Source organism: Canis lupus, chromosome 18 (genome assembly GCF_003254725.2).
Source record: "Canis lupus dingo isolate Sandy chromosome 18, ASM325472v2, whole genome shotgun sequence".
Taxonomy (NCBI): Eukaryota; Metazoa; Chordata; class Mammalia; order Carnivora; family Canidae; genus Canis; species Canis lupus.
Window position 1 is genome coordinate 6593434 of NC_064260.1, and position 16709 is coordinate 6610142.

Here is a 16709-nt window from a genome sequence, read left to right on the forward strand (position 1 = left end):
GGCCAGGAGGCGACGGGCCAGTGTGCTAAAGGTGTGGGTTAGCTCCTGGCGGGAGGCGGGCCTCAGGAGAATGAGCCAGGAGGCCAAGAACAACCCGAGGCCAGCGAAAGCCCAGGTGAGGACTCCTCAGGCCTGTGCTCAGCAGGCGGGAGGCCCCACCGGCCTCGCGGGGTGTGCAGGAGGCCAGGAGGCTGCAGGCAGGAGCTGCGGGGGAGGCCAAGAGGGAGCAGGCCAGGGTGAGGTGCGGCCAGAGAGTGCACAGCTACCGAAGGGCAGGGAGTCGCTGGACCACGAAGCCCTGAGAAGAATCCACCAGCAAAGGCTGAAGAGCAGGTTTGGTGAGAACAGGACAGGAACCAGGTCTGGTCACAGAATGACATTTCGTAAAATTTTTTCTAGATCAACTTCCAATCCGGCCTTGATCCGCTCCAAGACAACCCGGAAACTGAAAACCTAGGCAGGCAGGGCTTATATGAGAGATTCCTACTCCAAGCTTTTTTTAGGTTAGAAAACAACTCTATTCAGAGGAGATTCACATATACTACACATTTGCTTACCCACCCAATCATTTTTAATATTTTTACTATTAGAATTAAAAATACTCTGTGCGGGGGCACCTGGGGGCTCAGCGACTGAGCCTCTGCCTTCGGCTCAGGTTGTGATCCTGGGTCACGAGATTGAGACCCAAATCAGGCTCCCTGTATGGAGCCTGCTTCTCCCTCTGCCTGTGTCTCTGCCTCTCTCTCTCTGCCTCTCTCATGAATAAATAAATAAAAAAAAAAAAAAGAAAAAAAAACTTTGAAACACTTTTGTGCTTCTCACTGTTCACATTTTATAATTTCTTCAGAAGGGATTCCTAAAAGTGAAATTACTGATTAAAATTTTGGACACAATGCTCTTGAATTCCATTATCAAGAGGAAGACACTATTTTAGCCACCCAGAATCTTCTTTCAACAGACTTAAATTTTTCAAAAACACTACTACACACGCTATTTTCACTTTTTATCTTTTTAACAATATTTTTTTAAAAATCTATGTTGAAACATTTATATCCACCTTATCTTTCTAAATGACTACACAGCAATTCACTTTGCGACATTATCACTTATTTAACCAACCAATCCCTCTCTATTAAACAATTAGGTTTCTTTTTTGTTACATTAAAAAAACTTCATTGAATATTTTCTGACACATCTTTGTACAACTGCCCGTTTATTATACCCTTGTGAAAAAATATATAAGTGAAGTTGCTGGATTAAAGAGGTTTTTTTTGGTTTTGTTTTAAGTTTTTGCTATATAACTCTAGCCTGTCCTCCCCCCAGAAAAGTTGCACCAATTAACACTGCCACCTGCAGTATAAATCAGATGGCTTGAACCTTGAATATCACTTTTTATTTATGATTGTTGCCACTCTTACAGGGGGAAAATGAAAATTTTTTTTTCAATTTTTATTTATTTATTCATAAGAGACACAGAGAGAGAGAGAGGTACAGACACAGGCAGAAGGAGAAGCGGGCTCCCCACAGGGTACCCGATGCGGGACTTGATCCCAGGATCCCAGGACCACACCCTGAGTAGAAGGCAGACGCTCAACCACTGAGCCACCCAGGCATCCCTAAAAATTTATTTTTAAATTTACAGTATAAAAGTTCTAAGAATCAGTATTTTTCGTGTTATATATAGGCCACTTATATATGTACATCTATGTGGAATTTCTCTTACCTGTAAAAGAAAAGCACGGGCCCAAAATGGTATCATTTAGACCAAACCAACAAACTGGAGCTAATACCGAACCTAATTGCAGTTTCTCCCTCCCCCAGAAACAGAAGTCTTAACCAATCTGTCAGAAAATTTCTGATCAGCATCAGTGAGAAATCTCCCCTGGGTCCTATCCATCCCCCAACAGAAGATGAGGTAACCCACCTAATAAGGCCCCCTGCCCTTCCCATAAGGGAAGGTGATCCTGCCTCAAACTAGCCTTTTCTTTCTTTCGCTAATAACTTCTTGCCAAACCCTTCTTTTTTTTTTTTTTTTTAATTTTTTTAAGGATTTTTATTTATTTATTCATGAGAGTCACACAGAGAGAGAGAGGCAGAGACACAGGCAGAGGGAGAAGCAGGCTCCATGCAGGAAGCCCGATGTGGGACTCGATCCCGGGACTCCAGGATCATGCCCTGGGCCGAGGGCAGGTGCTAAACCGCTGAGCCACCCAGGGATCCCGCCAAACCCTTCTTACTAGAAAAACTGTCCATTTTGTACAACGCCTTGGAGCTGCCCCCCACTTGCTAGAAGCACTCACTTCATAAAGCTGATCAGATCTTTGATTTTACTTGATTGAAATTTTGTTTAACATATCCTTTGCCCACTGTTTTTAAACTGGGAAGTTCATGTTGTGAATCGGTAGTACCTCGTTACACAGCAAAGAAATGTTAAGCACTTTGGGTGAACAGACAGGAGAACGATTTTCCCTGAGCCTGTCTTTTCATTTTGTCTTTATTGATGCAAAGTTAGGCTTTTCATGTGGTCAAATCTATCAATCATTTCCTTTGGTAGGAGAAACAAAGAGGAAAACAGGATTTCTTTAAGAAAAAACTGTTCATTTTCCAAAGCTGTTTCCCACACTGTCCCTACATAAATGAAAACATGGTATGAAGCAAACAATTATTTCTGAAAGAAAGAGATTACCAACTCAGCCTACATGAACAGTAAGGGATTGTAAGATGTCTCTTATTTTATTATTACCTTGGTATCACTTACTTTCTGAAGAATGCCACTAGTAAATAAGAGAACTTTACTATCAGAAGAATTTCGTTAAAGAATGAAAACCTAATATGCATGGATTGTTAGTTTGAAAAATATCAAATTAGTGTAAGAAACACATGAAAAGTTCTAAAAACTCTTCAGATTTCCAGAGTACCAGGCTGCGACACGTACCCCAGATGACCAGCATCCTATAAAGAAGTGTGGACTATCAAACAAACTCCATTTAAGGAAAACAATACTTACTATTCCAGAACTAAGATCATTTCTGATGGAGTTTCATAGACTTCATGTAAATTAATGACCCAAGGATTGTCCTGTGCTAGTTCAAGAACAGCAATCTCATGAATTATTTCCATCCGACAATCTTGGCCTTTTCTTCTTTTTCTCATGAACTTTGCTGCAAATTCCTTTCCAGAGTCTTTCTTTATACATTTCCTCACCACTGCAAATTTCCCCCTAGAATCAAACAAAAACATTCACAGTTAGATTTGACAACTTTCTAGGGATGGTAAATTTTAATAAAATTTCCAAATACTCATTAGTGGATATTCAAATATAGATCATATTCAATCACAAAAGCAGCACCATCACATAAGAGTTGAATAGGTACTTTCATAATCAAATAAAATGTGGCTGGTAAACCTGAAAAATCCCTTCTAAATAAAGAATAACCAAATATTAAAATCAGTATCTTTTCAGTTATATGTTTTTTTTTTTAAACACATTTATACTGAAGAATGATTTAAATCTTGAGAAAAGCCATTTGGCTTGTTGAGAGAAACTGGTTGTCAAAATTCCTAAAAGAACTGAGTTGACTCTAATACTCTATCACCTTCCAAAACTATACAAGTTAAGATCTCATTTATATATTTCAGCTACAGCATCAGCTGGAAATGTCTAGTTTTTCCTATAAAAACAGATACAACAAACATTATTTTGATATGCAACACTATCATTTGTTACTAAACTAATAAGCAAGTCACAGGGGAGTCAGTATAACTAAGCAAATTAAGAGTATGAATTCTGGAATTAGATGGGGGTTTGAATCCCGCAAATAGCTCTGCAGCTCACATAACCTTGGGCACATAACCTTGGGCAATTTTTTTAACCTTTTAATTAAATTAATTAATTAATTTTTTTGATTTAACATTTTTAAATCTCATTTTCCTCATCTGTCAAAGACGTACCAGAATCTATTTCACACGGTTGTGTGAGAATTCAAGTATGTAATACATATCAATTGCTTGGCATGGAGCTTGCCATATAGTAAGCGCTAAATAAATTATTAATCAAACCAAATCATTATTTTGTGATAGTCATCACCCATAAACAGCCAATTTCTAAGTTGGAAGGCAGCTTAGAAATCACAGATTTTTTGTTTTTTTTGTGTGTGTATGTGTGTTTTCTTTCTTTTTCACCTACTGCCAAATACCAATGCCAACGTCTTCTTTCAAACTGTGAGGCAGTCTCTTCCACTTCTGAGTGCTTATTATTTTAATAAGATTTTTCATTACAAGCCTAAAGTGAAGGCCTGATAGGCCTGGGCCTTTTGCTGAGTAGCACAGAAAGACCCTTGTCTGCCAAATACCAATCCATCAGGTACTCAACGCAGCCAACAGGATCTGTTAACTACCAATTCATTTTCCAATTTTTTTTTTTTAAGATTTTATTTATTTGAGAGAGAGAGAGAGAGGAGAGAAAAGAGTACAAGTGGGGCGGGAGAAGGAACAGAGGGAGAGGAAGCAGCAGACTCCCCCACGGAGCCCAGCAGGACCCTGGGATCCTGACCTGAGCCAAAGGCAGATGCTCCACCAACTGAGCCACCCATGTGCCCCTCCCTTTTCCAATTTTCAATCATTTCTCATCCTATAACCGTTTTTAAGACTTTCTTGCTATTATGGCTCATCAGAACTGCTGATAAAATGTGCTAACCAAATCTGAAGCAATTCCTTCCAGTAGAATCAGATCAAAGGGTTACATCATTATTCTTTTGTTGACCTTGGTACAATACAACCTAATATTTGCTTTCTTTAAAAAAAAACTTGACAGGTTTTTCATATTTCATTTGAGCTGGTAAATAAACCACCTAGATGCTTTTCCTTTTGAAGTTTCTCAAGCCAGTATCCTCATACTATATTTTTAAAATACGGTTTTTGTTTGTTTTCTAAAGATTTATTTATTTGAGAGAAAGAGAGCAGGAAAGACGCAGAGGGAGAGGTGATCCCAAGCTGACTCTACACTGAGTGTGGAGTGTGACACTGTACCCACCGCCTGAGCCGAAACCAAGAGTAGGACGCTTAACCAATTAAGCCACCCAGGCACCCCAATTTTTAAAATGTTTTTAAAAAATTAAAGGCAAGGCTTTCATTTCATGTTCTGTTAAATTCTTCTTCTTCTTTTTTTTTTTTAAAGATTTATTTATGATAGAGAGAGATGCAGAGACACAGGAGGAGGGAGAAGCAGGCTCCATGCAGGGAGCCGACGCGGTACTCGATCCCAGGACTCCAGGATCACGCCCTGGGCCAAAGGCAGACGCTTAACCGCTGAGCCACCCAGGGATCCCCCTGTTCTGTTAAATTCTAACTTCTAAGTTCGGACCCAGCAGTCCAGACTACTGATGTAATTTAGAGTACTAATTCTTCCTTCCTAGCTATGTTAACCACAAATATATTTTTCATGTGCTCTATGCTTTTGTAGCCACCACTAAAAAAAACGGTAAATGAAAAAAAAAAAAACCGTTAAATGATACACCCTTAGGCATATCTGTATCATAGCTGCCCACAGAAGGGACAATCTACCTAACAGCACCCTTGTTCAGATCAAAGTTCTTTGCATTCACAAAAATGTAAAAGACTCCTAGAGATGCTTTGAGGGATTAAATCATAAACCTATTCATCACAGACTAATGCCTTTTATTTTACCCCATAAAATCATTAGACTAATATCTCCATCAAGTTTTAAAAGGTTCTTAATGACCTTTGGGTTCTTTTGAGAAAAAAAATCATTACTACTTTGATTCTTTTAATATTTATACGTCAGAAGTTTCAAAAGAGGAGAAAAAGAGAAAGTTTCATGTATAAAACACTGATCAATAAATATAATTGACAACAAGCGTGTTCCTGGTAAATTAGAAATGACTCAGCTAAACTGCCTTCAAAATATTCCCCCGTCAAACACACAAATGTTTACTGTTCACACACCTAACATTCCAGGCAATACGTACGCTGCACTAAAGTAAGACTACTTACTGTCTGGCCCGAATGTGTATTTTTGAATAGAAGGGAAGACAAAGGACTCAATAGAGAAAGGGATTCACACATATTGCAAACCTACAAACTCTGGGAACCCTTGCTACAGAAGAGCTATTGCTAAATTCAGGAACTAGAGACAAAAATAGGGAAGAAAACCATCCTTGACATCTGGGGCCATGCAACCACTTCTTAGGGTCAGCAACACAGCTCCCATGGCTCTCCTCCCACACCAGTAACTACTCTTAACACCACCTTTGTTTTTGTGGAGGCACTCCTCATTTTAGGTTTATTCTTTTCTTTCCACCGTGTCATGCACTATATTGGGAGCCAGCACACTTTTCTGTAAAGGGGCAGATGGCAAATATTTTTGGGTCTTGCACCATCTCTGTTGCCACTATACAAGTCTATCATAAAATGAAAGCACAGACAAAATGTAAATGAATGGGTGGGGCTGGGTTTAAAACAAACAAAAACAAAAACAAAAAAATACTTTACAAGCACTAAAAGTGTGAATTTCACAAAACTTCCATCTCATTAAATATTACTCTTCGGATTTTTTTCAACCATTTGAAAATGTAAAAATCATTCTATATCTTGTGGCAGCAGCAGTCCGCCAACCCCCAGTCATCCCACACTGAAAAACTCGCCCATCACTGTCATACTGAAACCGGCAGTAAGAACAGCAGATCAGGACAGTTTAGAGGAAACTTGTATTGCCCTCATCTCTACATGACTGGTGCAGTGGGAGGGGAACTCTTCAAATTGCTCAAGGAGGAGTCCAAAGGAGATAAAAAGAGTTTTCTGGATCTGTTCCTTCTGTAGAGCAACACAGTACCCAGAAATGTGAGATTCAGTATTCGAGGTACAGAGTCCTAGCGAACACACTAAGGATTACATCATCCCGGGGTCTAAATTCCACACCCCACAAGGATGCCAATATGTGTGTTTTACCACAGCTTCATGGTAAAAACCGTGACTGTACCTAAACCCTGAGTTTTAGGTTACTCAGGCTTTTGTCTAAGCATAAAATAAATATTTCTCTGACACAAGTGGCCACAGTTAATATACAGACGAGGCTGATGAGGTTCAAACGGTATGTTTGTTTCACATCTACTTTCTTTATGGATTTAGCCAAAATGCTTCCTGACTACATACATAGTCATTACAATTTCTTGAGCTCTTCAAGCATTTCACAAACATCTATGGTTCACTATTACACACTAAACTGACAACTCAGGTTGATATTGAACAGTTTTGGCGGGGGTTGGGGGGTGGGATATTAAAAAATCCATGTATTTTAGAACTACTCAATACATTGCATAGTGGTAAAGATATGTCAACAATAAACAAAAGGAAGTGACATCTGAGTTAGATCCACCAGTTAGATGGTTTTAGTCATCTCTGCACTGCCAAGGCCTACCTGGTAAAGCTCAGGAAGGTGTGGGGAGTATCTTTAGGTAAGTATGACAAGCTAAGGGAATTTGGGCTTTCTCAGGGTAAAGATGGGTACTTGTTAGAATTTTTAGAATAATGGTTTTTAAAAGCTAAATCTGATAGTGTGGAGAAGAGTATATTGCAAAATGTTAACTAGAAACTAGGGAAACCAATACAATAATTCAGGGTAGTGGGCTGAACTAAAACAGCAGCAGCAGAGGCTAGGAAAAGACACTGCATTTAAAAGGGGGTCAACAAAAAAATAAAATAAAATAAAAGGGGGTCAAAGTTCATTAGCACTCCGTGGCAGATGGACTTGCAGGAGAGATGAGGGGGAAAAGGGAAAAGTGGAAGCTGAGGAGGACTTGTAGATTTTTACCTGCGTACTGGATAAATATGGCACCATCAACTGACAGGCTGATTATAAGAATGGTAACAGGTTTGGAGTGGGGGGTGGGGAGGGGAGGGAAGGTAATGTGTTAGCTTTTGGATGGGAGAAGTTTGAGATGCCCTTCTCTGTAAAGATGATTCTATTTCTTCCAAGTGTAAGCACCAGTGTTGGGCTACCAACAAAATATATAAGGTTTCTCAAAGATCAAAAACTGTAGATGCTAATTTGAGTGGTAGAGAGAGGAAGCAAAACAAAAGGGATCATCGTGGTTCTAGGTCTGGCCCCAGACTATAATAAAATGCTTTGTTTACATCTGTGTTATATTATTCACATTGGTCTGAAATCATGTAACGTGTTGTACTATGCCTGTCTCCCCAGCTAGGCGAGGAGTTCCCCAGCCAGCCCTCACTTATCATTCATCTTTTTATCTCCCCAGTGCCCTGCACATGGCAGGTGCTCAAACAGGATATCACACAAGCATCCTGAATACATACAGCTGTTCTTGTTATTTTATAAAATAAAAGTTCTGTGGCAACTTAACCTCATGAAGTTTAATATTTGAATCACATTGGACTACTTGCTCGTCCCTCTTTCACTGAATTTTTCTGCCACTGTGCTTACTTGTTTTATTGCCAATGGCTGGAGGAGTATCTTTCATCACTAGTACTGAAATTCCATCCATTCCTTAAGGCTCAGCTCAAATGTTATTTTCCCCATAAAATCTTCCCATGTGATATGTCACCTTGCTGATAAAGGGAGTAGTGACCGATTTATTACATTTGCGGATAATTGCTAGCTCCTAGCAAAGTGCCTTCTGTGCTTAATATATAACATTTACTTAAGAACACTGGGGTGCTATTAAGTGTAAGAAGTTTCATTTAAGAAACATCTAGAATAAAAATAAAAATAAAAGAAACATCTAGAATAGATCCTACCTCTCTTCCCTACCTCTGAAAGAAAAACAGCAAAAACCAAAATATCTGTCAAGCCTAAGTGTAAAAATCAGTGAGTCTATCAGATCAGATATCAGCATGAGTGACAAGAACAGGCAGGGCTTTAAAAGACAGACTGTTTTAAATTGTGGCTAGTAATTGTGTAATCTTAGGCAATTTACTCGGCCTTTCTGAGCCTGAATTCCTCCATCTGTAAGATTAGGTTGACGGCACTTACTGCCTTGCAAGGTAGTAAAGACTAAACAAAACTACATCTCTACAGCGTATAGCATTCAACAGATGATCAGTAATTGGTAGCTATTTTTATCATTTGGGGCTCTAACTTCAGATCTATGATGATAGTAATTTATTAAAAAGAATCCTAGAAGAGTTTTGAAGGTGGTCTAACTTTGACTTTCTACTTGGTGCAAAAATTCCCTCAATAAATGTAGTTCCTTCTTCTTTACCCGAATAGGTGAATCAATGACTGTACCTACTCAGCTTTCTAATGCATTTGGTTCAATAATCCGATTTTATACAATTTTACTACTTACAGCTTTGTAAAGAGGTTGAAATTCATTAAATCCTTAAGTTTATGTATTTTAAATTAAGCTCTTATTTTTAGTCCCAATTTTTCAAAATTAAAACAGTTGATTTAATGAAGTTATCTGCCTTAGAAGCCATACTAAGTATCTCCTGTTGCCGAACCACATAGTCAATTTTCCTTTAATCCATCCAAAAATATCAGATTACACACAACTGTTGGTAAATACTCTTCACACTAATGACTAGTGTACAAGAAATCTTAAATAAAATACATTCTAAAACAAGCCAATTTCTACATGGACAATATTACTTAACAAGGGTCTTAAATTTTTTTAAAAACATTTATTTGAGAGAGAGCACACGAGCAAGCTGTGGAGGGGCAAACAGAATCCTTAAGCAAACTCCCCACTGAGCGTGGAGCCCTACTTGGGCCTGGACCCTAGGACCTCGAGATCATGACCTGAGCAGAAATCAATAATCAGTAGCTCAAATGACTGAGCCAGCCTTGCACCCCTGCTGCAGGGTCTTAATTTCTAAAGAAATTATGAATTATAACATATGACACATGCTTACATAGTTGTAAGGTACAAAAACCTGAAGCCATGAATCCAAGTAAAGGACATGCAGTTCCTGAAATACATTTGCTCTCCTTCAGCTTGAACATTCTCTTATTTTGTGATAAAAAAATCCTTCCTTATTCCTGTTACTCCCAACTGCTCTGGAGAGAAAGAGATACAACATCCCCTACCTAAAGGCCCAACGGAGGAGGGAACCATATGACAGGGAAGCTTCACAGAGTTTGTCCCAACATGGAACTCATGTCCTCTTATAAAAACTAGGAGAAATTGTTTTAGCTACAAGACAGACTGCAGATTATCCTTTGAGAAACATCTGTGGCTGATATAATAGAGGGATTTCAAAGAGTTCCAACGCAGCAGTCTTTCTTGGACTCAATCTCTGCCTTGGGTTTTCTCATTGAAAATGGGACTTCCCAGGGGCACCTGGGTGGCTCAGTCAGTTAAGCATCTGCCTTGGGCTCAGGTCATGATCCCAGGGTCCTGCGATTGAGCCTTATGTTGGGCTCTTCTCCCTTTTCCTCTGCCACTCCCCTTGCTTGAGCTCTCTCTCTCAAATACATAAATAAAACCTTAAAAAAAAGGGGGGGGGGACTTCTCAAACATGCATGTGAGGAGAATTAAATAATACATATGAAAGCACTTGTATACTGTAAAACTATACATTTATAAATAAGTTATTAATTCAGAGAATTAATATTCTCTGAATATTCAGAGAATTCATTGATCTTTCTTCCCATAGGTAAATTCAACTATTTGTATGTATTAATGTAGTAACAAAAGACATTCTTTTGGCTTAAAAAATCTTTTTTTTCTTAAGATAAAATTTATAAATGCATCAAAAAATGTTAAAGTTGAGGGCTAGATAATGAAAACACATGTAAGGCAATCATTCAATGTGAAGTTAGTATTGAATTTCTAGAAACACATATTTGTTCCTGTACTTTCAAACTCAAGAGAAATCAACATTATAAAAAAATCCTCAAAACCCAAGGTCATGTCTCCTGCACCTATAATCATCAATGTGGTTTACACTGGCACATACCCTCACTAAAAGAAAGGTAACAAACTTTATGAATAACAAGTCAAGCCTCAAGTAACAAAAGAAAACTTTACATCATATATTTATCCACATTTAGGTTGCTATGGACCCTGGAGACTTTTAAAGAATGTGACATGACATTTCTTAAAATAATCAACATCATATTCTGTTATTACTCTAGAACCAATATTGACCATTTCAAAAATTCTCATTTCACTGAAAGCTTTCTGTGTAAGAGAAAATAATACAAACTCCCAAAAGAACTGTTTCTTCATCTGAACAGTTAGCTCTTCACACCTCTTCAACATTTTTGACTAAATGGGAGGCCACAGTAAATTCTAACAAACAGATCTTCTGTTTCTCCTCCACATGGTTAAGATGTTAACATAGGTAATTTTGTAAGTTCTGTATCAGAATGAGATCATTAGTCACATCAGAAATGCAGCCACAGTTCATAGCTGGAAAAAGAGACAACTTTCTTACTACAGAAAAGATTACGAATAAGCAATTATGCCATATTACAGGCAAAATTTATAAACCTTAAAGGCTGCTAATCACACAAAACAGAACTTTTGCTTCCTGAGAGTTCTAAACACTTCCTGTGTCTTTTGCAAGGAGATCTCATTCCTTCTGCCACAGATAGAAGCACAAAGTTGTGGAGGTTTTCTTATTTTTGCTTTCTGGTTACATGTCAAAGAACATTTATTGTTACACAATGAATTAGGTTTATTGAGGGCTCCCTCTCAGGAAGGCACAGCCTTAGTGCTGTAGATGTGTTCTATTTAGTTCTCTCCACAACTGTGAGGCAATAAATAGTAAGTTACTCAAGTACACATAACAAGGAAATAAGATTCAACCACAGACTCCAAAAGCCCATGCTCTTCACCATTGCATTCAACTTCTCCATAACAAGGGTTAAAAAAAAAAAAAAAAAGGAACAAAAGAAACCAATACGTTAATTTTGTTTTTCAGTTTTAGGTTCTTATATCAAGCAGCTATTGTTCTGCTGCTTTAGAAGTTATTACTTTGGTAAAAAGAGTTTATATAAGAACACACATATATGTAATATATATGTAAAATATATGTAAAAGATAAACTATTCACTAGAGGCAAGTGAATTTTATAATACAGATAAAAACAAGAGTTGAAAGAAAGGAACATTCCTAGAGGAATTAGTATCAACACCTGGTAGGGTGCAAATCAGTTTTCTCAGATTAAATCATTTATTACAAACCCTACAAGACAGTGCTTGCCACCTGAAGATATTTCAGCTGTGTAACACCAAGTTTTCCTTTTGTGGAATGAAGCCAGACGACCAAATAATAGGAAGTCTTAGTCTTCCTTTTTCAACAGATCAGGGCTACTTCAGAATGCCTGGAATTTCGATGAATTAGAATACCTAGCTGTGTCGGTAGCTCTCTAGGTCTTCCTTGCCATATTTAAAGCGCGGACAGATCCGGTTAATCAGTGCCTACCATAGTGAAGTAGATCTTGTTCTGAGCGGTGTTTTTCCTTTTTAACATTTGGAATAAGCAGGACATGGTTAAGGTCGGTTCCCCCCGAACAACCAACCAACCAACCAAAGCTATTTCTAAAAGCTACCTTAAATAGTGAAAGTAAATACCACTTTTTAAAAAATATTGTTTGCAACCAATGCCACGAGAAGACTGTCCCTCTCCCAGATCCCAGGTGAGGGCGGTCCTAGGAGTCGGGCCCTTTCCGCACCGCGACAGGTGCTCTTCTGCTACCGTAACCGGGTCTGCAGCCGGGGCTGACGTCGGTGCACGCCCGGGGCCTGGCCCGCACGGCGCCCCGGGCTAGGTGCTGTCCGCGCACTGACCTGCTCCGGGTCACCCGCTCGGAGGCGCACCTCGCAAGCAGCCGGCGACGGGGGTTCGGACCCGACCCCAGGAGCGGGGCTTTGCACGACTCCTGCAAACTGCTCGGCAGGGAAAAGGGGAGCCGGCCCCCAAGGGAGGGGGCCCCGGCCGCGGGCGGGGCGGAGCGCAGCGCGGGGCGAGCGCAGGGGCCTGCGCGCAGGGCTCCACACCGGGGGGTTTAGAGCTAAAGCGGCCCAGAACCCAGAACCCAGAACCCAGAACCCAGAACCGAAAATGAGGGGGCAGAAGGCGGGGTTCATCGGCACCCGCCGCGGGAGCTGTCACGGCGCCGCGGGCCCCTCCCGCAGCCACAGGACGACACGGGGCGCACGGGGCTGCGGGGCCGGCACCCCCGGGACCCCCCCCCCGGGACCCCCCCCCCGGGCAGCGCCCCCCACGCCGGCCGGTGCCGGGAACCCGCCGCCGAGCGAGGCCACAAGCCCGCCGAGCGCCCCGCCCGCCCCCAACCCCGTGCCGGGTCACGCCCCCCGCCCCCCCGCCCCGCGGCCTCACCTGCCCAGCTCCCGGCCCGGGCTCAGGCTGTAGCCGTCCTGGAAGGGCTCGCTGCGGACCGCCGTGCGGATCTCCGTGAGCAGCCCGCCAGCCCGGCCGGGGGGCGCCCTCCGCGCCGCGCGCACGCCCCGGCCCGCCCCCGCCCCCGCCCCCGCCCCCGCCGCGCCGGCCGAGGGGGAGGCGCGGCCGCCCGGCTTCTCCAGCGGGATCATGCTGCCGGGCTCGTCTCCCTGCGGCCGCCGCGGGCAACCGCCCCAGCCGCGGCTCCTCGCGCCGCTCGCCGGCCTCCGGGAAGCCGCCCGCCCCCTCCGCGCGCTTAAACTGCGGCCCGACACTCCCGGCGCCCCGCCCCGCCCCGCCCCGCCCCGCCCAGGCCCCGCCCCCGGCCCCGCCCCGCCTTCCGGTCCTACCCGCCCCGCCCCCTGCGTCTACCTAGCCCCGCCCCACCCTATTCGGCCCCGCCCCCTGGTCCTGCCCCGCCCCCCGTCCTACTCCGCCCCGCCCCGCCGCTGGCCCCGCCCCCTGGCTCTCCGGCTCGGAGTGCAGGGCGCCGGGTACCTCGCGCGCTCCCTCTGCAGCCGAGAGGGACGAGCTGCGACGCGGGGGCCGCCCCGGCCTCGGGGGGAGGGGGAGGGAGCCCCACCTTCCCGACCGCGCTCCGGGCCTCCCGCCTCAGCCAGCGGCGCACCTGCCGAGCCCGCGGCGCGCCCCGACCTGAGCTGGCGCGTGCGGGCCCGGGCGGGGGACTCGGGCGCCGGGGCTGTGCAGCGCCTGGGAGCCTGGGAGCCGCGGGCACCTGGCTCCTTCCCACGCTGGCGGGGAAGCGGGACTTGGATAAAGACTATCAAGGCCTCACGCCGCGCTGTGCAGTAGCCGCTGCTGCACCGTCTGTAGCCTTTTCTGTGTTCTCGTCTGGCCTTTAAAAAAAATATTAGGTTGCCGCTTTTTAAGTAGACTTTTTTATTTTAGAGAAATTTTAAGTTCATAGCAAAACCAAGGGGAGGGTAGAGGTGTCCCGCATACCTTCTCCCTCCACCTGCTCATCTGATCTCTTTAAAACTGAAATTAAAATTGACTTATACTATTGTATTAGTTGCAGGTGCTCAAGACAGTACCTATATTTTTGTAAATTATGAAATGATCACCAACATAGATCTACTTGCCCTCTATCACTGTACAAAGTTATTAAAATATTATTCACTGTATTGCCTAGGTTGTGCATTACATCCTCATAGCTCATTTTATAACTAGAGCTCAGTACCTCTTAATCCCCTACACCTATTTTGCCTACCTGCCTCCCCTCCAGCAACCACTTACTTGTTTTCCGTATTTTTAAGTCTGTTTCTGTTTTGTTTTGTGTTTTTTTTAAGATTCCAAGTATAAGTGAAATTATATGGTATTTGTCTTTCTCTGACCTATTTCACTTAACATAATACCCTCTAGGACCATCCATGTTATTGAAAATGGCAAATTTCTTTTTTTTAGGGCTGAGTTATATATATATAATATACATTATATATGTATAATATATTATAATTATATTATATATTATATTATACATTATATATATATCCAATTATATATATTATATATAAGATTATATATATCTTATATATATAAGATTATATATATAATCTTTATCCATATATATCCTATATCCTGTATCCAATATATATCCTATATCCTATATGCAATATATCCATGGATATATTATCCAATATATATTATATATATATACATACACACACACATATATATATAATCTGTATCCATGCATCTCTCAGCGCACACTTAGGTTGCTTCCATACCTTGGGTATTGTAAATAATGCCACAACAAACATAGTGGTACATATATCTTTTTGAATTAGTGTTTTTTCTCTTCAGATAAGTACCCAGAAGTAGAATTTCTAGAGCAGATGGTAGGTCTGTCTTTAATTGAGGAACTCATATACTGTGTTCCACAGTGGCTACCTGATTTTACATTCGCACCAACAGTGCACACCTTCACCAACATTTGTTATTTCTTGTCTTTTTGATAGCAGACATTCTTACAGGTGTGAGGTGAGTATCTCATTATTGTTTTGACTTGCTTTTCACTGATGATTAGAGATGTTGATCATCTTTTCATGTGTCTGTTGGCCACTTGTGTGTTTTCTTTGGGAAAATGTCTGTTCGTGTCCTCTGCCCATTTTTTTTACTGGGTTGTTTGCTTTTTGTTATTGAGTTGTATGAGTCCTTTATGTATTTTGGATATCAATCCCCTATCAGATATATAATTTGCAAATATCTTCTCCCAGTGCGTAGATTATTTTTTGTTTTATTGATGGTTTCCTTCGCTGTGCAAAACCCTTTTTAGTTTGAGGTAGTCCCATTTGTTTATTTTTGGCTTTTTTCTGCCCTTGCCTGAGGGGACATAGCCAAAAAATATTGAGACTGATAAAGAGCTTACTGTCTGGGTTTTCTTCTAGGAGTTTTATGGTTTTAGTTTACATTTAAGTTTTCAATCCACTTTGAGTTGATTTTCGAATATGGTGTAAAATACGTGGCCCAGTTTCATTCTTTTGCATGTACCTGCCCAGTTTTCTCAGGCTGCTTTTTAAAGATACTGTCTTGTCCACATTGTCTGTTCTTTTCTCCTTTGTTATAGATTGACCATATAAGCATGGGTTTGTTTCTAGGCTCCCCATTGTGTTCTACTGATCTGTGTATCTGTTTTGTGTTTTGATTATCACAGATTTGTAGTATAGTTTGATCTGGAAGCATGATACCTCCAACTTTGCTCTCTCTCAAGATTGCTTTGCTCTTCTGGGTCTTTTGCAGTTCCACACAAATTTTAGGATTATTTGTTCTAGTTCGATGGAAAATACTATTGGTATTTTGATGGGGGTTGTATTGTATCTGTAGATTGCTTTGAGTAGTGTGGACATTTAAACAATATTAATTCTTCCAATCTATGAGTATGGTGTATCTTTCCATTTATTTGTGTCATCTTCAATTTCTTTTATCAGTGACTCAGAATTTTCCAGAGTATGGATCTTTTACCTCATTGGTTAAATTTATTCCTAGGTTGGGGCACCTGGGTGGCCCATTTGGTTGAGCATCTGACTCTTGGTTTCAGCTCAGGTCATGATCTCAGGGTCATAAGTTTGAGCCCCCAAAACCAAATCCACGTCTGGCTCCATGCTCATCATGGAGTCTGCTTGTCCCTCTCCTTCTGCTCCTCCCCCTGCTCATGCTCTCTTTCTCTCTCTTTTCTCTCAAATGAATGAATGAATGAATAAATAAATAAATAAATAAATAAATAAAATCTTTAAAAAATTTATTCCTAGGTATTTCATTCTGTTTGATGCAATTGTAAATGGGATTGTTTTCTTCATCTCT

At 41.5% G+C, this 16709-nt stretch overlaps 1 protein-coding gene across 2 annotated transcripts in view; it reads right to left on the reverse strand.

The window, feature by feature from the left end:
• STK17A (serine/threonine kinase 17a) overlaps positions 1-13555 on the reverse strand; it is a 38520-nt gene extending 24965 nt beyond the window's left edge. For both annotated transcript variants that reach the window (XM_049096729.1, XM_025449242.3), the window contains exons 1-2: positions 13329-13555; positions 3008-3220 (exon numbers count right to left, since the gene is read on the reverse strand). In XM_049096729.1, the coding sequence (XP_048952686.1) occupies positions 3008-3220; positions 13329-13540 (425 nt within the window). In that variant the 5' untranslated portion in view covers positions 13541-13555. The remainder of the gene's footprint in view (positions 1-3007; positions 3221-13328) is intronic.
• Between the last annotated feature and the right edge of the window lie 3154 nt (positions 13556-16709).